A 23,870-nucleotide genomic window follows, 5' to 3' on the forward strand; every position below is an offset into this window, starting at 1 on the left:
TATGGAAAATTAAATACTCACCCTCTGTTAATACATTATTCTAAACTTCATTCTTAATTCTTTGATATACTAATAATTTTACTTAGAAAAAAAAAATTGTTTTCTTTCTTTTATACTGTGGCAGGGTGCCACACTATGTTCCCTCTGTCTGCTAATAAGAGTCTTGTTTTTTATTTTAGTCCACTCATGATTCATTTTAATATAATAGACTCATATTCCACTAACTCATTTCACTCATATTTCATTTTACTATTCTATATACAATTGGAAACTTATATACCATTAAAATTTGCACTCATTTTTTATCTTAACATTTTTTAAAACCCGTGAAAGAAGAAATATGACTTTTATTTGCGAACGGAGGGAGTACTAGAACTCTTTCGTATCATCTTGAATAAGATGATTCATTTTACCATGTTGTGGGAAAGTAATTTAATTCCAAGTTATTAAATTTTTCCCTCGCCCAACCTAGGTATTCTTTTTCCCTACCCACTTCTCGGTTTTTATTCCAGTCTGCCACATTGCTTTGTTTTTATCTGGTAATCTCAAATGCTTCTCTCTCTTTGTCAATATCATCTCTTTTTGTAAAAAAAATTGTTTTAATCTGTACAGTAGACAGTAGTGATTGTTTCTTCACGTAAAAAAAAAATCCAAAAATGATATAAATGATTGGAATAAAACTACTTTTTGGTGTGACGTATACTAAAAATTGGTTTGAGTTTGGTGTAAATAGTTGGAGATGGTCTTAATTCCATTAAAATTTGTTTGAGCATCGATTTTAATTCCATTAATCAGATTAATGAGTTACGCCATTGATTCTTGCTTAATGGGTTACGCCATCGATTTTATTATATCTAATTAATTTAAATAGTACGGAGTGGTAGTTTTTTAATAATCTTTTATCACATATTTACTGTAATTTATAATTAATTAAATGAAATATAAACACAATCTGACATGTTTTCAAACACAATATTCTCATATGATAAGAAATCATATTTTCTGTAATCATATTCCAAGAATCAAGAAATCTAATTTTTTTTTTGTTAGTTTATCATAATAAAAAATTTATTTTTCAAAATAAAAACACTATTATTCAACTCTATTATTTTGAATTTATATAGTATAAAAGTATAAAACAAGACTACCGAATATGGAGTAAACAAAAGATAGTTGTCATAATATTAAATAATTAAAATTAGGTCTAAAAATAAAATATAGTAAAATAAAATGTAAAAAGGAAATTTGCGATTTTCCAATATCTTTCCACGCGATTTCACCCTCTGATTTTTGTTTCTCCAGCCTGTTGACGAGCCACCTTCAGCATAGCAGCCTCGCCCCCAATTCCAACCAACAGTCGCCCTAATACCCAGATTTAAATCTCTTCCCAAACTTAGTTTCACTTTCTGATAGCAACATGTCGAGGCGAACACTTCCAATTTTCAAAAAGCTCCTCTCCGGCGGCGGATCCACCACCCGATCCGTCACGTACATGCCCCGACCCGGCGATGGAACCCCGCGCCCCGTCACACTGATACCCGGGGACGGCGTGGGCCCGCTTGTAACTGGCGCCGTCGAGCAGGTCATGGAGGCTATGCACGCGCCGGTCTACTTCGAGAAATACGATGTCCATGGCGATATGAAGACCGTGCCGCCGGAACTGATTGACTCGATTAAGAAGAATAAAGTCTGCCTCAAGGGCGGACTTAAGACGCCGGTGGGTGGAGGCGTCAGCTCGCTCAACGTGTTGCTCAGGAAGGAGCTCGATCTCTATGCTTCGCTGGTGCACTGCTTTAACCTTCAGGGGCTTCCCACTCGCCACCAGAACGTTGATATCGTCGTCATTCGGGAGAATACGGAGGGCGAGTACGCCGGCCTCGAGCACGAGGTTGTTCCTGGAGTCGTTGAAAGCTTGAAGGTCTTTTTACAATTTTTTGTTTCTCTTTTGCTACTTGCTGCTTCTCCTCTTTAGCTTTGCTGCTTTTTAATCAATTTGCTAATTTAGGTAAATAGCTTTTTAAATCGTAGTACTTGGTTGAAGACAGAGTCTGATTGTTCTATTAGCTTTCACGATCATATGCCATTCGACAAGGAATAGATGACAAAATGCAATTATTCTCTGGATGTAGAAATAGAAGTTTATACCCTAAACAATGGAATTTGGTCCTGAGTTATGCATTTGCTCACATGGTTCTAGCACTTATTTTCTGGATATTGTATGCTTTTTCGATATGTATATAGTACTACTGAGTTCTGCTGATGATCACATAAACTGAGAGTCGATAATCTACATATGATTGCTGATTCAAACAATATCTATTTTATTCATATCCTCTATCTTTTCATATCATTAGGTGTGGTACCTCATCTAGGGATGGAAATCCATGAACAAAAAGTCATTTTTGTTCATGGATTTCCATCCCTAGATGAGTTATCACCCCGACCAAACATGCTAAATGTGCTCCATATGTTAGCATTTTGCTTCCTATTATATGACTTTGAATTATATTGTCTAATCATTTTTTTGGTGCATTTGCAACTTTAATATATTGTTTTCACATCTTCATCTGACTGAGCGGTTAAGCTGATCATCAGAAAAGATCTCTCACTCCGATTTATCCCAAATTATAGGTGATAACAAAGTTCTGCTCTGAACGAATTGCAAAATATGCTTTCGAGTATGCCTATCTCAACAACCGCAAGAAGGTGACTGCTGTGCATAAAGCAAATATTATGAAACTGGCAGATGGTTTATTTTTGGAATCCTGTCGAGAAATAGCTAGCAAGTACCCTAGTATCCAGTACAATGAGATGATTGTTGATAACTGCTCCATGCAACTCGTTTCCAAGCCAGAGCAGTTTGATGTTATGGTAAGGAGCTAAATTAAAATGTTTTTCGTTATACTTGGACCATCTCACTTTGACGAGTCAGATGGTAGTAGTACTTGATATTTATGTGAGTACGCAAATGGTGCCTTATATTTTTGTGGTTTAAATTGCAAGCATGACGTTTTCATATCAACAGTTACAAAGATGAGGTGTCCTTTTTTTTTCTTGCAAGATTAGGAAATAGTACTTTCAATTGGAACATATAAGTCAAGATGCTTAGTTGCACAAGAAAGAATCTTACTGGAGTCTTTTAATACACTATAGTGAAACTATACTAATAAAATTTGGCCCTCTATCGTAATTTTGAAGTTTTTAACCTTAGTTCTTTTCTTATTGTTTATCAGTCACCCAAACCTCTCTTGTAGAGAGCCATACAGGAATGGTGTTTCTGTTGTTATCTATCATTTGTGCTTTTGTTTACTGTTTCATTTACCTAAGTTGGAGGGAAAATTTATTTAGGGGGAGGAATCTTTGAACTCAATCATATTTTCCGTAGTTTCTTACGATCAGCATGATATATTTTCCTCTTTAATGTAATTTTTGTTTGCATAATTCTAACTGTCCTTCACTGAGTTCACTCTCATTTAAGTCTATTGGCTGCAGCTTGTTAATCAGATTTTCTAATTTGTAGGTGACTCCAAATCTCTATGGGAATCTAGTCTCCAATATAGCTGCTGGTATTGCTGGTGGAACTGGTGTCATGCCTGGAGGTAGGCATTTTATCAGTAAATTTATGAATTTCTGTTATTGAGTCCTTAAATTATGTATTTAAGACACGTTGTAAGTAGTGACATTAGGGTGTTTACAGAACTAATATTTCTGATTTGACATGTTGTTGGTGGTTGTTTGTGAGCACTGTATGTCTTATAGTTGCTGTTAGTCATGCACACTTATAAAATGGAACTAGTGTGGTATTTCTTCCATATTACCTAAATAATAGGCGTCTTTGATGCTTTTCAGGGAATGTTGGGGCTGATCATGCCATTTTTGAGCAAGGTGCTTCTGCGGGTAATGTAGGAAATGAGAAATTAGTAGAGCAAAAGAAGGCAAATCCAGTAGCATTGCTTCTTTCTTCAGCCATGATGCTAAGGCACTTGCAATTTCCTTCATTTGCTGATCGACTAGAAATTGCAGTGAAGCGTGTCATATTAGAAGGTAGATACAGGACGAAGGATCTTGGTGGCACCAGCACCACCCAAGAAGTTGTGGATGCTGTCATTGCTAATCTCGAATGAGTATCTCTTGGGATTGGTGGACTGTTTAGAGCTTGGCAGGAAGCCTTAAAGCCACTCTTCTTGTAATGATAATTTACATTTCATATGATTGATTTTTGTGCCCCCAGTGAACAAAATAATAATGATTGCTGAGTCTTCTTGTGAAGGATGCCAATTTAGGCATAAAAGAAGCAAATACATATATTGGAGTTTTGTTCCTTCCTGTTGCTTCTTGCCCCAAATCTTTATGATGTTTCCAAATTGTGCAGTTTATAATTCTTACGTTTTATGGGATTTGCAGAAAATGATGGATGCTGCTCAACTTTTTTAGTGGAAAAATGATATATTTGCACAGTTATATCTTGTTCAGGGTTGAATTTCTGTTCAGCTATGGACATAATCGGGCTTCTGCTTTGTATGGGTTTTGTTAACATTATTTGCTATTTTGCCTATTTTGTTGTGCCCAGATTATATGGTTTTGGCACAACATTAACTTCTGCAAGCATAGTGAAATTGCAGAATTATCTTAGATTAATGGGGATAATATTCAAGCAGAAGATACTCATAGGATTAGTTACGCTTATTTAACCCTAATTTTAAGTATTCATGCTCTGCTTTACGTTTTTGTCCCTCCCACTTACGTATCCTAAATAATTTACTCAAAAGGGTACAATGTACAAAGTACAAACTCTCTTATTTCTAAACGGAAACCTGGCATAAATTTCAAGAAGAATAACCAGGCCTTCCTCAAATCTATTTCCGAAAAATTGACATTATATGAAGGAGATTTCGGTTTCCAAATCTATTTCATAAAATTTGCATTAAAAATCTTATTCCAATTCCAGATCTTATTTCATAAATTGAAGATTCCCATTCGTGTGAATCATTTTCGGAAATTCCATACTACTTTTTATACAGTTTGAAGTTATTTTTTTGTCTAATATATTTGATATTTATGAAATTTATAAAATTAGAAATTTTAATTTTTAATATATTAAAATAAAAAATAGTATATAGCAAAATAAAATAAATAAGGATAAATATACATAAAATAAGAGTGATGGTTACACAAAATATTTATAACACCGAGTATCATTTTTTCGAAAAACACATCCATCTTTGATAAATTATTAAATTTGTGATAGAACATTTTTTTTTATTGCAGAGAATTCTTGTCACATCATCCCTATAGCTTAGCTCGGGGTTCATGTTTTGAACCAACCTACAATATGTATTAATATTTGACCTTTTCATTATAAATTGGGTGTTTTATATTGTCATTAAATTGCTTTGTTTAACTCAAGCTTGACCTTCTTTCATTATCAATTAGTACTAAAAAATAAAGAACGTAATTTCCAATATTCAACTTTGTGACTTAACTGCCTAACAGAAAGAGTAACTATATAATACTAATAAGTTAGGTCATAATATGAGTATATAAAATTTGCAATTTGGGAAAGTGTTAGAGCATGACCATTTTTAAATAAGTTCATAAAAATATGGTCATTGAAAAAAAGAGAAGACAAAGACATATAGGCTTATTGGCCTCCACGTCTTTCTCCGTAGCTGAATTATTTACCTATCTTTCTTTGCTTGTCTTTGACACTAATTACTTTATTAAACTCATTTCGAGCACATTAAACCGATGGTAAATAGAGGAAATATAAAGTATAAACTATCAAAATTCCCGTTTACATTAATCTATATGGATTTGGAGGGGATTGAGGTCTGTAATTAAGGTAAAGTTTGTTGCATTTAGAATATGGATGCCAGTTGAAGGGAAAAAATAGTCACTGTCGTCAACCGACGATGGCTACCTTGTGCAGTTGCTGTGTAGTTTTCTTACCAATTCTACAAATAAACATTGCGTCCGATCACTTATTTTCTGTCTCCACAAAACATTGCTTCCCAGAATGATGAACAAGAAAAGGCACAGAAACAATTTGATCGGACTGCACATTTTCAATAATCTCATCATCCGCCGCCGCCGCCAGCGCAGCCTCCACAGCTTCCTCCCTCTGCTCTCCGCCATCTGCGGCTGCTTGCTCCTTCTCTGCGCATCCCTCTCTTCCCTCCGCCGCCCCTTGAACAACACCTCAGTACGTCCATCGTAGTTATATTCAGACATTCAATTTTCGGTTCTAAATTGTATTAATCCAATGTTGGATTCGATGACCTCGTAGATAAACGGAAGAAGCTTAGACCGTGAATTGCGCACTTCAGTTCTCTTTTACGGATGCAGCAATGCCAGCAGTAGCTTTCAAAGTAGGTTTCTATTCTTTCTTTTTTTCCAGTTGAAATGGAAGCTTAAATGAGGTGGTTAATGCAGAGAGCTATGCATATTGCAGCTGCAGAAATGAAAACAGAACCCAACAGATACCTGCTCATCGAAACTAGTGGTGGCCTGAATCAACAGAGAACAGGGGTATACACATTATTTATTTTTGATTTAAAGATGGCGCCAATATGCATTCGAATTTGAGATATTTGGCCTGACAGATAACAGATGCCGTGGTTGCTGCCTACATCTTGAACGCAACACTAGTCGTGCCTAAGCTCGACCAACATTCCTTCTGGAAGGACTCCAGCAACTTCTCCGACATCTTCAACGTGGACTGGTTCGTGTCCTACCTCTCTAAAGACGTCAAGATCATAAAACAGACACCTGAGGAGGCAGGGGATGTCAGAGATGCTCGCGTTCCTAGGAAATGCGACGCAAGATGCTACCAAACGCGCGTCTTGCCTCTGTTCAACAAAAAGCGCGTATGTATGCCTTTTTCTATATCGATTATCTCCACTTTCATTCTTCAAAATTAAAATCTTAAATGATTTGTGTATTGGATTTGGTGCAGGCTGTGAAGCTTACAAAGTTTGATTACAGGCTGTCTAATTGGCTTGATCAAGACTTACAGAAACTGAGGTGCAGGGTTAACTACCATGCTCTCAGGTTTGCTGATCCTATCCTTCAAATGGGAAGGAAATTAGTTGATAGAATGAGAATGAAAAGCAACCAATTTGTTGCATTGCATTTGAGGTATATATGTTCAAACTTTTATCAATATTTTCTCTCTTTTTTTGTGGTTGGTTTGAAATATTTGTCTGAAAACTGCAGATATGAACCGGATATGTTAGCATTCTCTGGTTGCTACTACGGTGGAGGAGAGAAAGAAATGCAAGAGCTAGGCGCGCTGCGAAAAAGGTGGAAAACCTTACATGTGAGTCGCGGTTTCTAGGCAGTCTTGATTTGGAGAAGCTAAGGAAATATGTCTAAACACATTGGCATGTTTTTTTGCAGACAAAGGATCCGGAAAGAGAAAGAAGGCAAGGAAAATGTCTACTAACTCCTGAGGAAATCGGGCTGATGCTGAGGGCGCTGGGTTTTGCAGAAGATGTCCACTTATACGTAGCTTCGGGTGAAATATACGGTGGGGAAGAAACACTAGCGCCGTTGAAAGCTCTGTTCCCAAATTTCCACACCAAAGAGAGCATCAGCAGCAAGGAAGAATTAGCCCAATTCTCGTCTTACTCCTCTCGCTTGGCTGCATTGGATTTCTTTGTCTGTGACGAGAGTGATGTTTTTGTTGCCAACAACAATGGAAACATGGCAAAGATCCTTGCTGGAAGAAGGTATTGTATGTGTTTGTGTGTATAATAATTTCAAGCTTCTTTAACTGTTGTAGTTTACAGCCTTTGTGTTGATACTGAGCAGGAGATATTTTGGTCACAAACCAACAATCCGTCCCAACGCGAAAAGGCTACACGAATTGTTCCTTAATCGGGATAAGATGGGATGGGGCGAGTTCTCATCGCGTGTTTTGGACGTCCAAGTTGGTTTCATGGGAGAGCCTAGTGAGGCTGAAGTGGGGCGGGGCTCGTTCCACGAGAACCCTTACTCTTGCATATGCAGAAGCTCTGAAGTGGAAGGAAATGGAGGGTTGTTTGTAGGTGAAGTGAGCGATGAAGCATTCTCAGAAGATGATCAAGATTTGGCATTAACACAATATGCTGATGATGGTAATGAAAGCATGCTTCAATAACAAGTGTCCAATCTTCTTGCTTTGTGTAAATAATTGTTGATTCTTCATTTTCCTTTTTTTTTTTTTTTATTTATTTGGGGGGGTAGGGGTCAGTGTATACGAGCAATACTCTACCCTTCCCCCTTCATTATCTAATGTAATTAACGTGCATCTTAAAAAAATTTGAGATGATATTGATTCTTCAGTTTCAAACTGTTGGACTAATTAGTTGCTCTCAATTATTTCCATATCATATTTAGCACTAACATGCATATAAGTTGGGGGCAAAACACTACGGCTACATTCGGTATCATGGAAATTATGAAATTAAGAAGTAGCCAGGTTCAATAATGAAGTTGATACATTTGAGAGTTCTTGATATTAACAAATCAAGAATGGCATGTCTTCCAGATTGGATTGGTAAACTCGTTCATTTGCAAACACTGAGAGCAAATAAATTTTATTTTAAACAACTTTCAAGTACTTTGAAGTACCTGACTAACTTAAGGCATCTTTATATTAATGATCATGTAGAGTTGCCTGCCAATATTGGGAGATTAACTTCTCTACAAACATTGGAGTGTTTTAATGTTGGCAACAAAGATGGATGTTAAATCAAAGAGCTCGGAAGTTTGCATGGTCTCAAAGAAAAATTGGAAATTTCTAAGCTTGAAAGGGATAAAAAGGAAGAGGCTGAGAAAGCAAGTCTATCGTCCAAGTCAAAATTATTGGATTTGTGTTTGAGATGGGATTAAAACAGAGAAGGTGAAACTACAAATGATGAGGATGTGTTGGAAGGCCTGCAACCACACTCAAAATTGAAGAAGTTAAAGATTCTAGGATTCGAGGGACAAAGATTTCCATTATGGACTCAAAGATGGAAGTTGGAAATGTACCACATAACAATTTGATTGAGGTACGCCTCATGAACTGCTTTAAATGTGAAGAAATCCCAATGTTTGGGCAGTTGGGAAATCTCAATAGTCTCCACTTGGTAGGATTGGGGAATGTGAAGTCCATAAATTGTTCATTCTATGGACTAGAGAAAGGGGGGACACGTATTATTTTTCCAGCTCTCGGAACGATCGTAGAAAGTATGGATGAGCTAACAGAGTGGGTAGAAGTAGAATCAAGTGGCGTCAAGGTATTTCCTCACCTCCAACACTTGGAGATAGAGGAGTGCCCCAAATTGAAAGGATTACCAAATGGTATATGCACCATCAATTTGAAGGAGTTGATTATTAGTGAGTGTCCAAATTTGGAAGATATTGGAGTACAACAATCACAAGGAAGCCTCGAACAGTTGTGGATTATTAATTGCAATGCATTGCAGTATTTGCCATTTGAAATGATAGGATCATCGCTTGATAGTCTGATGTTGAAGAATGTAAGTAGCCTAAAAAATCTAGGCGGAATAATTGAGTGCCTACCGAAATCTCCCCATCTAACTGATTTGACAATTACTGGTGTTCCTCGATTCATGCCCACTTGTTTAGTTGAGATCCTACCTTTTTTTAGTTGCTTGAATTCGTTAAAATTAGATGTTAGTATGGGGGGATCAATGGAGACTATTGATGCCTTATTGCAAGCATGCAGAAGCAGCTTCCACTCACTTAGATATTTAACATTGAAAGGGATCCAAGGTTGTTGGATAAATCTCGTGGAATCACTTCAACATTTTCCTGCTCTTCGTAACTTGAAGTTGGAGACTATTAGAATGAAAAAGTTACCTCAATGGTTATGTCGTACACAAACCGAAAGCAGCCCAGTTGACGACGGTATCAATTTTGATATTAACGGATATCAAATAAGTGAGTATGAATATCTTTTCTTGTTTGTTTTTTAGAAACGACATTTTCCTTAAATATTAGATAATCAAATATATTACTCTCTGTTTATGAAGACCAACTTACAAATTTAAACTGCACACATAATCCGAACATGGTTCCTCGCTGTGATAATAATATATGTAGAGAGATACTGTCATAATCTATAGTGAAAAAATATGTTCCGGTTTGCTGGATTTTATAAGCATAATGTTTTATGTTTGATAAAATACTATATCTGTTCCAACTAAGTTGAGTCATGAAGTAGTATTTTTTTTATATGTCAGTTAATTCATTTCCTTTTTTTTACAAGTATAAAACAAAATATCTAATCAGTCTTACTTTATTTCATCAAATACTTTACTCGCTTATTTCTCCTACTTTATTTATCCCTCCTATCATTCAACATAATTTCTTATTCTCCGTGCCCAAAATTTTTCCTCAACTTATTTGAGACGAAGGAGTACTAGCTAGTAAAAATAATTGGATCTCATCCTTATCATCTGTTGTGTTATACAGGGATGTCGTTAGAGAAACAACGTACATTGCTGGATTCAGCTAACACCGCAGGTGAGTATTTCCCTATTCTTAATATTGATGTTTATGTTATAGGGGTATTTTCTTTGATGGAAATTAATGGATGATATACATTTTTCACTCTTTTGAAATACTCTTTCCATCTATCATTTAAAGAAACATTTTGCCATTTTGTCTACGATTTAAAAAAATCTTATACTTTTTCCCACTTTTGGTACGTGGACCTCACATTCCACTAACATTTGTCACTCACAGTCATTATACAACTAACTACTAAAAATGGATGTCACATTCCACATACTTTCTCCATTTATTTTTCTTCACATAGTCAAATAGTAATTTTTTCAAACCCATGAATGACTTCTTAAATGGTGGACGGAGTTAGAATTTGGTAAGGTGGGTAATTTTTCTCAACTCATTTCCCCACTTTCTATTTTGTAACTCCAATTTATGATAGTATCATCATGTTATATTAGTGGGATAATGTTTTTCCATGCTAAAATATGGTGTGATGTGATGATCATTTGTGACTTTTCTTTTTCTGTTTGATTCTGCCTCTGTTTTCTATGCATGGTTTGTAGTAGATGCTTCTTTTGGACAATATCCAAATATCATTTAGGAGTCGTGTCTATGATGTGAGACGTGTCTAAGAAGAAATAAATATGCATGTTTTTCGTGTTGTGATTGGAAACACCAAAAAAATTGATAGAATTCAAACTTTAAGTCGAAGTCAAATAGATATGAACTTGTAATATTTCGATTTAATTGGAACTTGTTTGGAGCTAATCTTTTTTAGTTGATCAACTTGCAAGACTAAATTGCATACACTATCTTTTCGTTTTATTTTGAAGAAGAAGAAAGGATTTGTGTTTGAGTTTGAGTTTGAGGGGCTTCCAAAGATTGAGAAGATAAAAAGAAGGAATTATTGTCAATCAAACATTCTTCAAATTCACACTGGTATAATTCTAACTAGGGATGTCAATTCAACCCGAAACCCGTGGGCCGGCCCGAACAACCCGGTAAAATGATCGGGTTAGGGTTATAATTTTATTACCCGAATACAAAACGGGCTAAACGGGTTGGCCCGAATGGGTTGGCAGGTTAAACGGGTTGGCCCGAACGGGTTGCGGGTCAGCCCGATGGATTGCAACTTTTAATTAAAATTTATTAAGTTTTAAGGGGTTTTTTAAAATATTTTTGAATCCTCAATCTTTCTACCTAATCATTAGTCTTATTCAATTTTCATTCTATAATTTTCCACTCGATCCCACAATATCCGCTTTCAAGTTCCACCTCAACTCATTATTCCACCGTCCCATCATTTGCCTCTAGTGTCTTACCACCACCAAAGCCAATCAAGACAAAATTAAAAAATAATTCATCAAAATCTTAATATATTTATCATTTTAATAATGATTCATGTAAGATATGATTTTTAATTTTCACAAAGAATTAGCTACGAACAATGCCAAAATAATGACACGAACACAAGTTTTAATTTATGTAGTAGTTGATCGAGATGAAATGCTTCTCTCCATGCATTATTGTAGAATACTATGAAAATATGAAGATTTTATATGATTCTAACTAAAAAGAAAAAAAGTATCTAAAATTTAAAATCATTTTATAGAAGAAAATTTCGATACAAGAAATTATTTTCGAAAGCTTTTGGGGCCGAATAGCCCGATGGGTTAGCCCAAAACCCGGCGGTTTAGGGTTAGGGTTGAAATTTTATAACCCGAAAAATCCATAACCCGAATAGCCCGCGCCCAAATAGCCCAGCAACCCGAGTGAGTTGGCCCGAACCCGAACGGATTAGCCCGATTGACATCCCTAATTCTAACTGTCCTTCACTGAGTTCACTCTCATTTAAGTGCAGCTTGTTAGTCTGACTTTCTAATTTGTAAGTAACTCCAAATCTCTATGGAAACCTGGTCTCCAATATAGCTGCTGGTATTGCTGGTGTCATGCCTGGAGGTAGGCATTTTATCAGTAAATTTATGAATTTCTGTTATTGAGTGCTTAAATTATGTATTTAAGACACGTTGCAAGTATGGAGGGTAGGGTGTTTACAGAACTAATATTTCTGATTTGACATGTTGATGGTGATTGTTTGTGAGCACTGCATGTCTTATAGCTACTGTTAGTGATGCACACTTGTAAAATAGAACTAGTGTGGTATTTCTTCCATATTACCTAAATAATAGGTGTCTTTGATGCTTTTCAGGGAATGTTGGGGCTGATCATGCCATTTTTGAGCAAGGTGCTTGACTTAACTTATTTTAATATAAATAATATGTGCATGACTTAACTTATTTTAACATAAATGATATCCGTAAGTGTACGAGACTAATGTAGCAATTAGTAAGCAAGAATATCATGCCCCATAGAGACAAAATTATATCAACTTAAGTACCACGAATAAATGTTGACTTGACTGCTATCTAAACAATCAAAAAGGATTTGATTTTGTTCTAACACTACTAAAAGCATATAGTAAGCAAAGAGAATTAAAAGTAACAAATACGAAGTTTAACATAAGAGAAAAGTATCACAAAGAGAAATGTACAGTTTTGGATCCAACTAAAATGGGAACGTCATGCGATTAATTCAACAACTTCGATGTCTCTAGGATTACTAAGAAAGTTGCTAGTCTAGGTTGAGCCCTCTCTCGAGTGCATTCACCCCATTGATTTACCCTTAATATTGAAGTCTTCTTCTAATATATTTAGATTAACTCCAAGAAATAAAAGGCACAATTCCTCACAAACGATCCCCTTTCTCAAGTGTAGATTATTTAAGTGTTGTTCATTCTTTTATCTCTCAATTACTATTATCTAGGTAATCAAACCCAATTGGTAGCTAAGCAATTAAATTAATTAAGCACAAAATTGAAAAAAAAAATCTTTATGGATTTATAGGGGATTGAGCTCTGTAATTAAGGTTAAGTATAAAATTTAAGCTTAAAATTTATAAATACTCAAAAGTAAGACCAAACCTCACCTTTTATATAATGATGAATTGATGATAGATTACAACCTTATAAATAGGTCTTGTATTTTTAAAATAAAAAATATTTTGGAGACATAATGTCTAAGACATAATAGGGACTATTATGTCAATTTTTATTATTTCTATATATTATTTTAAATATACATTTTGTACTAGACGTTCTTACCCTTTATCCATTATGATTATATTTTTGGAAAACAAATTCAATCCATTATTACCATACTAATCTCTAGAGATTTGAATGCTGCATATTAAATATTTTAATTTCTTTCAAGATTTAATATCTTTATACGTCAAGATTATTAAACTCAATTGTTTTCTATATTGGGTTTGTTTGTTATGTATATCTCTTATTATAATTTTATGTTCTTTATTAGTATTTTATATAATTGTTTTTTATGATTAAGGTTCAACATATTTATTTTATCATTAATTATCTCCTTTTATTAACAAGTCATTTGACAATTAAATTTATGATTTTTAACATTAACAAAATAATTGAACCTCGATCAAAAATAAAATTAGTTACAAGCCATTTTGATAGTTAAATTTATAATTATAAATTTTATATTTAATATTTTTATGAATTGCATATTTTTTGTTTTAACTTGTTTACTTTCAAAATAAATTTATAATCATAAATTTTATATTTATTATTTAGTCAAAATATCACTAATTGGGCGTTGATCGTCATTTTTTTACGGAACCGTAAAAAAAGGACCAATCCGACGACAATTTCGTTTGTTTAGGACATGATTTTCAAAAAGTGAATATTTTTTACTAAATTCATATTTCGGTCATATGTTTATGACCACTTTTTACCTTTACTCTAAAAGCAATATATAGTAGATTTCTTTTTAAGTAACAATTTGGATTGCAAAAAATTAATAATTTTTATTTAAATTCGTTACTTGCATAATTCAATTTCTTTAAGTTCTTATTGTTTCGAATGTTATAGTTGAACCTTAATAACAAAATCATACTTTATGTTTCTAACTAATCTATTTAATACCTATATTATTTTCTTCTTTTTTTCTTATATAAAATATTAGAGTTTTAAGCTTCATTCAGTATATCATTAAATAAATTAAAAATGAATAACAACAACAGCAGCAGTAATAATAATAATTGACTTTATAGTTTTTATTTTAAGAATTTTGTAATTTTTATTATACTACTTCTTTCCTTTCCAAAATATTAATTTATTTAAATTTTTTATTTTTAGAACATTGCAATCGAACTTCGATCAAATAAATAATTACAAGGTATTTTCTCTTTTGCTTTATAAATAATTGAATTATTAGCTCAATTCACTATATCATGAAATAAAATTAAGAAAATATGTATAATATATTAATTCTAATTGGGTGTAGGTTTTTTTTATATCATACTTACTATTCTAAATTATTCAATTTAGAAATTTTAATTTATTCAAATTTTAAATTTTTGGAAAATTATTGTCTAACCTTAGTCAAAATAAAATAATACTAATTAAATTTATTGTTTTAATTTTAAGTATTTTATAATATTAGTACTCTAGTTTGATTTTTGAGTATTTATTCTCATGTTATTCCTATGTAAAATATATAATATACTCTATTGAATTAATTTCACCGTTAGCTTTATTAGTCTTTATTATAGAAATTAGATCACCCCCTAATGATCATGCATTCATGCTAATTGATTTTATCCAAAAATAGCGTTTGGTTATATTTGTCCACATATAAAATATAATTATGGCATAGAGACATAAGGGTATTATGTCATGGAGACATTATGTCTCTAAATCACTCCTCTTTTAAAATTTAATGCCTTATATACTTTTACATTATTGTTTCGAGGCGTTTATGAAGGGCTTATTACAACCTTGAATTGGTTCTATCCAAACCACTGCGATGCACACTGGCCCATCTTAAATAAATTGTTAAATCTAATCAAAATGTGAAATAATCCTAATTAAGTAATGATGAATTACAAACTGTGAATGTATGTCTCGTACGGACGGCTACGCCAGAACTGGGAATTATATGAACAGCAATTGAATCACTCAAGCCTTAGCTTTAATGCTATCCTTACAAACATTATGATCAAATAATAAAAAATTAAAAAGCAGAAAAGTATTGTGGATATAATGCACTTTATTGAACTTTCTCAAATTCCTAAAAGAACATTATGATTAGAAATGTGAGAATGGTGGGGGAACTAAAATACTCACTACTTTACTTCTTGGATATTCTCAACCCCATTCATCTCACTTTATCCCCATGGAATTACAAACTTACCCTTCACAAATTATTTATACTACTCACTCCGTCACAAAAGTATGTATTTTGATGGAATATAGATTTTAATGCATAATTAATAAAGTAAGAAAGATATCAATTGTAGTGAATAATGAGTCTCACTTTATCATAGAATAAATAACTCAATATTAAAAAGTGTATACTCTTGTGGGATAGACGGCAAAATACATAGAGCAGTATTATTCTCCTAATTGAACCGATTTTTATTTTAATAAATTAATGTACGTGTTCATTTTTCTTTTCTTTTTTCACACTGTAATTCATCATTCTCAACTCACTTTCCTGCCTATCTGTCGTGTCCATTTTTATCTGAAACAAAAATGAATTTACTCATATATACTTAGAGATTGCAAATCATACTTTATTTTCTTTACTATTTTATCTCATGCCTTTGCTTCAGTAGAGAGTTCATTACTGAAGGACCCAAAAGCTATCTGCCAATTAACCATTGTCGAATATTTGAAAAAAGATTATTAATTTTAAACAAATAAACATTGAAACTATTTTTAAAAGATTTGAGTTGGTGATCTTGTGTCATAAATAAAATTTATGCTGCTTCCAGCCCCTACTTGATTCTGCTGTCTTAATTGTGACAGATTGCAGGAATCCTCAACTTTAATGCTATGCAATTCAACTAAAAATGAAATGCTAATTATGCTCCTCTTCTTTCATTTTACATTCTTTTTTATTCAAATTCTATCTAACGTTTTACATCTAGGTTAAATATCTTTCTCAGCAACTTCCAACCTAATCATTAAGATTTTTGAAACACATGAAAACCACATTTCCTATCCTGATCGATTGATCATGAAAATACTCTGGTTCTTTTTTTACGAATTCAAGAAAATTGATGCTTTTCATGTTAGGCATGATCACTCTTAATAATTTGTGAATTGATTCTTGGCAAAAGCAAAATGTCATAATTTCATGAACTTTTCCAGTGATGGGATATCCGGATGTAAAAAAGCAGATTGGATGATTGAATTCAATTTCGAAATAATGTCGACAATGATTTTACTGTGGATACACTTATAAAATTATCAAAATTTAATCATGAACATTTTTCTCCTTTTGGAATTCAAACTTCTGAACTAACTCTTCAAATGTAGAACTTCATTTTATAACTTTAATTACTACTGAATATCTTTGCGATATCGTGTTAGATAGAAGAAAGATTCAACCTTTATATAGTGGGAGATAAGGTGTCCTTTTTTCGTTCTTTTTGAACGACTTTAAAAATATTGATTTATCTTAAATTATTGTATTCTTCATACTTATCTATTTCCATCTACTGATAAAATATAGTATAATCAATTGGAATCCTATCGAAAAGTATAGTGCAGTAGATACTATTTAAATCACTTATCAGTGCGTAATTTTTTGTTCCTTATGACGACTTTAAAATATTAATTTTACTAGGACATACTTAAATATAGTTTTTTTCTTATATATAAGCAACTAATAATTTTTTTCTTTTCATCCCATACATTTGATAAATTCGCTGCTCCTCGACGATGTGATAAATCTTACACATCATATTTAGATATTTAATCTTAAAAATACTCACTATTCCAAAAGGGGACAAAAACCTTATAAAATTATCTTTTTTATTTTGGATTCAAACTATCTCATATTAAAAAATTAGAAAATATAAAAATATTCTATAATTGTAATGCCTACTCCATTGATATGAGATATTTAAAAAGTGAATTGAAAGGCGTGAATGATAAACCTTTATGTTAGAATGAATAGGTCTTCAAATTGTTCATTGAAATGGAAGCTTTCTTATTGAATGATAAAGATTGACTCATTCCATATTAGAAATAATCACAGAAAATCCATTGTTAATATGGATTCCTATTTTTCATTGATAGTATTCCGCAATCATCTAAAGTTAAAAAGTCGAGAGACTGAACGCCGAATAAGTTAGAATCGAGTATTCTTTTCGTACTATTACAGTCTACAGATATGACAGTAATGGTCAAAATCAGATGATGCCCTTATAACAAAATCGAGACCACATCGGAGAACGTGCAATCACAAAGAGTAAACTCTATGTTTATGGCACCAAATTAGTTGACGCGTAATAAAATGAACGAGGAAATGGCATAATTAACGAGTAAACGTATGTATGCCAAAATTGTAATTGTATGCAAATGATATCGATCGTGGACGTATATTTAAGTCAAAGGCTATCACTAGGCCCCACACAGAATCAGCATCAGCCATCCGACGACACTCTCATCGCTGGCAAAGCCCATAAAAACAAACATACAAAAAGAAAAAGAAAGATTCCTCTCCTCTCCTCCCTTTTTCTACCCATCCACCATGCTGCTTTACCCAATTCCCACTCCCACTCTCTGCTGATGGGCTGCGCCACCTCCAAGCTCGACGATTCTCCGGCGGTGGCCTTGTGCCGCGACCGCTGCGCCTCCCTCGACGAGGCCGTGCGCCAGCGCTTCGCCTTCGCCGAGGCCCACGCCGCCTATCTCCAGTCACTCGACGCCGTCGGCATCTCTCTCCGCCGCTTCTTCAACCATGATCTCCTCCTCCTCCCCCCTTCCCGCCCCTCTTCGCCGCTCCTCAACCTCCCCCCTCGGAGAAAGGGATCCGATTCCGGCGAGCATCTCCGCTTCAACTCCGACTCCGACGATGATAAATCCGAGACTTTGCACCATCTTGACACCACGCTGCCGGGTTATGAGAATCTCAGTTTCAGTCTCAGCGGCGGTGGATATATGAATGTGAATTATATGAAAAATCAAACGACGCCGTCGGTGGCGCATACGCAGATTCCGATGAGCGCGGAAACTATGCATATTGGTTATGCTAATGATGGCAATCAGGATTTCAACGGCTACTCGAATCATGGCGGCAGCGGAGGTGGATTTTTTGGTGATTCTTCCACGGCTTCGAAAGCGCCGCCGTCGCCGCCGAGAAGTTCGACGTGGGATTTTCTGAACCCTTTTGACACTGTTGAGAAGTTCTATCCCACTTACACCTTGAGCCACGATTCCAGATCAGTGAGGGAGGAAGAGGGAATACCGGATTTGGAAGAGGATGATGACGATGATGAAGATGTTGATGTGATGAAGGCAGTTCATGGAGATCAGAATAGTGGAAGAAACAGTTCATCCAAGGCGCCGCAAGAGCAAAATGATTCCAATTCAAAGAAAAGCGTCGACAAGAGTGAAGTTATTGGTGAGAAGAGCTCCAAAAATGGTAATGAATTGAAGCCTCGCGGTGGGTTCAAGGATGATTTGGAAGTCTTGAAAGAGATTCATCTTCAGTTTGAGCGTGCTTCGGAGTGTGGAAAGGATGTCTCTGGCTTTCTTGAGGTGGGGAAACTCCCTTACAAACAGAAACATGGTAAGCGATCTTGTTTTGATTTACCTTTGTTAATTTAGAAATGTTTTTTTTCAATGATTGATTCATCATTTATGATTGTGATTGCAGTTTCTTCAAAGATACTGCATTTAACTGCATTTAAATCGCCGTCTCATGATGGCGATTCTGTTCTGTTAGACGCAGTCGAAGATGTGGAACTCAAGTCTAAAAGCCTTTCTTCCGTTTTGCATAAACTTCATCTGTGGGAGAAGAAACTGTACGAAGAAGTGAAGGTACACTTATTGATTTCTCCATTTATTTCATGTCCTAGTTTGACAGCTTCTTGCTCTTTACCTTGCTACAACATTCTGCGCTTTTGAACCTTTTTGGCAGTTGTAATTTGATACTCCATTTGTTACTATTATGCTAGCTGGCTAAATCTAAGGTGGTCCTAAAGATTCTATTTATTGTTATGTTTCTTTCATATATCAACACAAAATTTAATTTCTCATCTATAACTTCGGATGCAATGCACAGAGCGTTGGAGTACCTCGTATAATTGCTAGCTACTTGATGCACGACCGATGCTGTCTGAGTACTTATTGCAGTTCGTATCTTCTGTCGTACAAGAACTAAAATCTTAGAGCTGCATGATTTTTTGCCATTATTGAAATTATTTGTTGAACTCAATTTTCAATGTGTTCCACACGGCTAAAATCTTAGAGCTGCAAGGGCCTTTAAGTATACAGTAACTTCTTCTAAAACTAGTTTTCTTCTTGCTTGCTCTGCATTTGTTGTATTCAATTCTGTGGAATATATTTCAAGACTTCCAAATATAGATAAAACTTGCTTTAAAAATGTTTCTTAGTCACATTCATGATCTTTCTTTGTGTTCATGCGAGAGGGTTATATTGTAGTATCAATAATGTTTTGAGTATAGCTGATCTTTTAATCCTCTTTCAGGTTGAGGAGAAAATGAGAGTTGACCACGAACGGAAGTCCAAAAAGATGAAGCATATGGATGTAAGAGGCTCTGAGTCACACAAAGTGGAGGCAGCCAGAACTTTGGTTAGGAGTCTATCAACGAAAATCAAAGTGGCAATTCAGGTGGTTGATAAGATCTCAATGAGGATAAATAGGTTGAGAGATGAGGAGTTGTGGCCACAGCTGCATGACTTCATTCAAGGGTATCTATATTCAAATGCCATATTTGCATACTTGTTGGATATCTCTTTCTATCTTATAGTAACAAATTTATGTTTACTTCTTTCCTATTTATACATTTATTTGGCAGCAAAATGGTTAGGTACTGACATAATATCAAAATACAAGTACATTCTGTTCTGATAAAGTTTATGTGATGTAACTCCAAATTTAATCTCTATTGTAGGTTAACTAGAATGTGGAAGTCCATGCTCGAATGCCACAACAATCAGTGTCAAGCGATTGGAGAAGCCAAACGTTTAGACACCATCACGTCCCAACAGCACTTCACGGATGCTCAATTTGAAGCCACGCGCCAGCTTCAGCACGATCTTGTCAATTGGACTCTGTGGTTCTCTCGTTGGATTGGCGCACTAAAGGGTTATGTCCGAACGCTGAATAACTGGCTCATGAAATGTCTGCTCTACATACCGGAAGAGACCCCAGACGGGATAGTGCCATTCTCTCCCGGTAGGATGGGTGCCCCTGCAGTGTTTGTTGTGTGTAACCAGTGGTCACAGTCACTGGACAGAATTTCTGAGAAGGAAGTGGTGGATTCTATGCGAGAGTTTGCATCGAACGTGCTGCAGGTGTGGGACAGGGACAAGGCGGAGATGCGCCAAAAGATGGTGGCGGATAAAGATGAGAGGAAACTCAAGAGCCTTGAGAAGGAGGACCAGAAGATACACAGGGAGATTCAGTCATTAGAGAGAAAGATGGCGCTGATCCCCACTGACACACGCGTTGTCTATCAGAGCGAGACCACTAAAGGAGGGAGTCTGCAGGCAAGTCTACGACACGTTCTTGAGGCCATGGGAAAGTATACTGGTAACTCTTTGAGAGTATACGAGGAGCTCTTGCAACGTGTCGAGGAACACAAACAAGCTTCATAGTGTAGATGAAATGAGGCATTTCATCTCTAGTGTCAAATTAGCAATGAAGATTAGGTTGTTACTTTTGACTGGAGAAGTGGAATCCTTTAATGTTTGAGAGAACTCAAAATATGCTTCAGTCATAAATCCAAGATATCGTCTGATAATGGCGTTGGTCGTGGACAGAGTGAGCTCGTAGGTGCAGATCATGCAGGCGGATCGGAGTGTAAATGTAAACATTGCTGTGGAGATTAGTGTGTAATCAATTTTGGTTTCTGCATCACCATCATTTTCACCGCATGTCACTGGGGAATAAGGATGCATGCTGAAGACAGTCATGTTTAGTAATGTTATATTTGAAGTTGTGTATAGCAAGTCTTTTTTCTTGATCTGCAGCAATTGTGAATCGGTGATGAAAGCAAAGAAAGGAACATATGCGCAATTAAAACGTGTATATGGCGTATAGGGGATGCATGTCCAAACTCTTAGTAGTAATTTATATTTTGAGAGAGAAGAAGTGCATAATTATTAAGCAATATGAGATCCATTTGCCGTACTTAGTAGTAGTACTTGTAAACTTGGTACGGTACCTTTCCATCTGCCTCCGTCCCATAATCCATTCCACCTCACGCACATACGCAAACTGAGGCTAGCACCATCCATGGTCGAACCGCTGCTCTCCCGAGATTTTGAAGAAATAGAGAATAAATCATTTGAATGAATATTTGGATTTGGATTTGGATCTTAATTATATTATGGTATGTGATTTCTATTAGTAATGAATTAAGTCAGGTAGTATAGAGTTAAAATGCCCATTTATACTTTAATTAAAAAGAGTAGTTTAAAATTTTATCATGAATTATATAAAATCCAAAAAATTACAGACGAAGTAGATAGAAAAAATATCCAAAATTTAGGTGATAAGCCATTCTTCATCTTAAAAATGACACAAAATTAGCAGTAGAATGTACGTACAGCCAAGTATTAAATACTACTAGTACCTTCCTGAGTTGTTGGCTTGTTTAATTGTGAACACCAAAAACAAAACACTAGAGTCGACCTTTCTTGGAACACCCAAACAGTCGGTGGCTCGACGTGGCAGACAATATCCCACCTCGCAATCACCACTGCAACTTCAAAAAATCCTCACTGTCCCCCTCCCATTATAACCAACAATTTCCTTTCCCCTCCAAACACACACAATAAACAGCATGATGATGATCTCCACTCCTAAAATCCTTGGCCACACTCGCTCCTCCAGCCTCCCCTCTCGATCCCATTCCCACCCTCTCATCCCCCAATTCAACCACCACCTCCAAACCCTCCACCCCGACTCCACCTCCCTGCTCTCCATCTCCCAAAACCTAACCACCCTCCACTCCCTCTACAACTGCCTCGACGACTTGCTCCTCCTCCACCACACCCACCAGCTCTTCTCCCGCGATTCCCACCACAAATGGGTCCACCAAGTCCTCGACGGCTACCTCGCCCTCGTCGACGCCTGCGCCACCGCCAAAGACATCCTCTCCCACGCCAGGGACCACCTCCTCCACCTCCACTCCTTCCTCCGCCGCAGACGAGACTCTGATCATCTCATCGCCTCCAGAAAAACAGCCAAGAAGATGATCCACAAGACCCTCAGACGCATCACCTCCTTGAAGCATAAACCCTCCGTTTTAGCTCTGGCAGATAAAGATGCTGAAGCCATCGCTGTGATAAGCATGTTGAAGGAGACCGAGGCCGCCACTCTCGACCTCATCGAGTCGTTGCTGTGCAGCGTCTCGGGCGCCAGGAGCTCATCAAGCGGATGGTCTCTCGTGTCGAGGCTGATTGGCTCGAAAAGATGCTCGGGACAAGATGATCATGACCACAAACATAGGCTAGAGTTTAGTGAGCTGGATGCTGCCTTGGAGAAGCTTGTGAGATTGGATGGGACGGTGCAGGTTGATGAGCTTGGGATGCAGTTGAGAGAGATGGAGGAGAGCCTTGATGTTGTAGAAGACAAAGTCGAGGGTTTGTTTAAGCGTTTGGTCAGAACCAGAGTTTCACTACTCAACATGCACAGCAATTAGGGAAATGATTGAATATTTGTAATGTATAGTCACTAATCATTGTAGACTTGGTGTATTCTGCTTGTAATTAAACATGTTTATGCAGAATTACATTTATGTCGCATCAGTTTTGTATACATGTTTGCTGCCAGTACTTGATTTTGTTTTGGTTGATCATGAGTATAAGCTGAACCAACAGAGCCATTTTGCCACCATCCGTCCAATAGAAATAGACCATTTGGAGATAGTACATGTTTTAATGCGTAATTGATATAGTAAGAGAGAAAGAGAATAAGACAAGGTAATTAAAATAGTGTAGTGGATGATAGGGCTCATAAATAATAAAGTAAAAGAGAAGGAGAAAATGTTTCGTACATGTATATTGACTATTTATATGGGACGGACGAAAAAAAATATTCAACCTATTTCTACGGGACGGATGAATTCTATCTTGATTTCTTTTATGAATGATATTGGTAAAGGATCGATATAAAAGACTGAGGTTCTAAAACGAGCGTAACTGTTTTTAGGCCTATAAATAAAATTCTAATTCATCGGCTAGTTACTTATAGTCTCATTTTGACTCGACGCGAATTTTAATAAATTGTTTGGCTTTTGTG

The 23,870-nt window shown here is 35.7% G+C and overlaps 4 protein-coding genes across 6 annotated transcripts; all 4 read left to right on the forward strand.

Annotated features, from left to right (window-relative positions):
- The first annotated feature begins 1,270 nt into the window (after nt 1-1,270).
- On the forward strand, nt 1,271-4,326 carry LOC125201564 (isocitrate dehydrogenase [NAD] regulatory subunit 1, mitochondrial-like). 2 transcript variants are annotated; one of them, XM_048099731.2, is made up of 4 exons: nt 1,271-1,888; nt 2,632-2,871; nt 3,521-3,599; nt 3,850-4,326. In XM_048099731.2, exons 1-4 carry the CDS (start codon nt 1,418-1,420, stop codon nt 4,122-4,124), a joined length of 1,065 nt encoding a protein of 354 aa, XP_047955688.1. In that variant the 5' UTR covers nt 1,271-1,417; the 3' UTR covers nt 4,125-4,326. The 2 variants fall into 2 exon arrangements, with proteins under 2 accessions (XP_047955688.1, XP_047955687.1); XM_048099730.2 differs by having other exon boundaries at nt 1,272-1,918.
- Nucleotides 4,327-5,981: 1,655 nt separating this feature from the next.
- Nucleotides 5,982-8,372, forward strand: LOC125201960 (protein ROOT HAIR SPECIFIC 17-like). Of its 2 annotated transcripts, none has more exons than XM_048100266.2 (8): nt 5,982-6,202; nt 6,287-6,368; nt 6,452-6,528; nt 6,603-6,866; nt 6,956-7,137; nt 7,216-7,318; nt 7,399-7,730; nt 7,813-8,372. In XM_048100266.2, the coding sequence occupies exons 1-8, from the start codon at nt 6,017-6,019 to the stop codon at nt 8,138-8,140; spliced, it is 1,554 nt and encodes a 517-aa protein (XP_047956223.1). In that variant the 5' UTR covers nt 5,982-6,016; the 3' UTR covers nt 8,141-8,372. The 2 variants fall into 2 exon arrangements, with proteins under 2 accessions (XP_047956223.1, XP_088920407.1); XM_089064281.1 differs by having other exon boundaries at nt 6,061-6,202; nt 6,433-6,528.
- A 9,719-nt stretch (nt 8,373-18,091) lies between these two features.
- On the forward strand, nt 18,092-21,755 carry LOC125201099 (protein ROLLING AND ERECT LEAF 2-like). The gene is made up of 4 exons (XM_048099023.2): nt 18,092-19,166; nt 19,254-19,417; nt 20,088-20,311; nt 20,515-21,755. Exons 1-4 carry the CDS (start codon nt 18,164-18,166, stop codon nt 21,218-21,220), a joined length of 2,097 nt encoding a protein of 698 aa, XP_047954980.2. The 5' UTR covers nt 18,092-18,163; the 3' UTR covers nt 21,221-21,755.
- Nucleotides 21,756-22,409: 654 nt separating this feature from the next.
- On the forward strand, nt 22,410-23,368 carry LOC125194816 (uncharacterized). Its single transcript, XM_048093037.2, has one exon. It carries the CDS (start codon nt 22,411-22,413, stop codon nt 23,269-23,271), a length of 861 nt encoding a protein of 286 aa, XP_047948994.1. The 5' UTR covers nt 22,410; the 3' UTR covers nt 23,272-23,368.
- The last annotated feature ends 502 nt before the right edge of the window (nt 23,369-23,870 follow it).

Source organism: Salvia hispanica, chromosome 2, assembly GCF_029641045.1.
Source record: "Salvia hispanica isolate PSC_SH4W2 chromosome 2, Shi_PSC_v1, whole genome shotgun sequence".
Classification (NCBI taxonomy): Eukaryota; Viridiplantae; Streptophyta; class Magnoliopsida; order Lamiales; family Lamiaceae; genus Salvia; species Salvia hispanica.

Coding starts and splice junctions, on each gene's coding strand:
- LOC125201564 (XM_048099730.2), top strand. CDS start 1,418: ATGTCGAGGCGAACACTTCCAATTTTCAAAAAGCTCCTCTCCGGCGGC. Junction 1,919..2,631: donor GAGTCGTTGAAAGCTTGAAG/GTCTTTTTACAA, acceptor CCCAAATTATAG/GTGATAACAAAGTTCTGCTC. Junction 3,600..3,849: donor AACTGGTGTCATGCCTGGAG/GTAGGCATTTTA, acceptor GATGCTTTTCAG/GGAATGTTGGGGCTGATCAT.
- LOC125194816 (XM_048093037.2), top strand. CDS start 22,411: ATGATGATGATCTCCACTCCTAAAATCCTTGGCCACACTCGCTCCTCC.
- LOC125201099 (XM_048099023.2), top strand. CDS start 18,164: ATGGGCTGCGCCACCTCCAAGCTCGACGATTCTCCGGCGGTGGCCTTG. Junction 19,167..19,253: donor CCCTTACAAACAGAAACATG/GTAAGCGATCTT, acceptor TTGTGATTGCAG/TTTCTTCAAAGATACTGCAT. Junction 19,418..20,087: donor AACTGTACGAAGAAGTGAAG/GTACACTTATTG, acceptor ATCCTCTTTCAG/GTTGAGGAGAAAATGAGAGT.
- LOC125201960 (XM_048100266.2), top strand. CDS start 6,017: ATGATGAACAAGAAAAGGCACAGAAACAATTTGATCGGACTGCACATT. Junction 6,867..6,955: donor CTCTGTTCAACAAAAAGCGC/GTATGTATGCCT, acceptor GATTTGGTGCAG/GCTGTGAAGCTTACAAAGTT. Junction 7,731..7,812: donor AAGATCCTTGCTGGAAGAAG/GTATTGTATGTG, acceptor GATACTGAGCAG/GAGATATTTTGGTCACAAAC.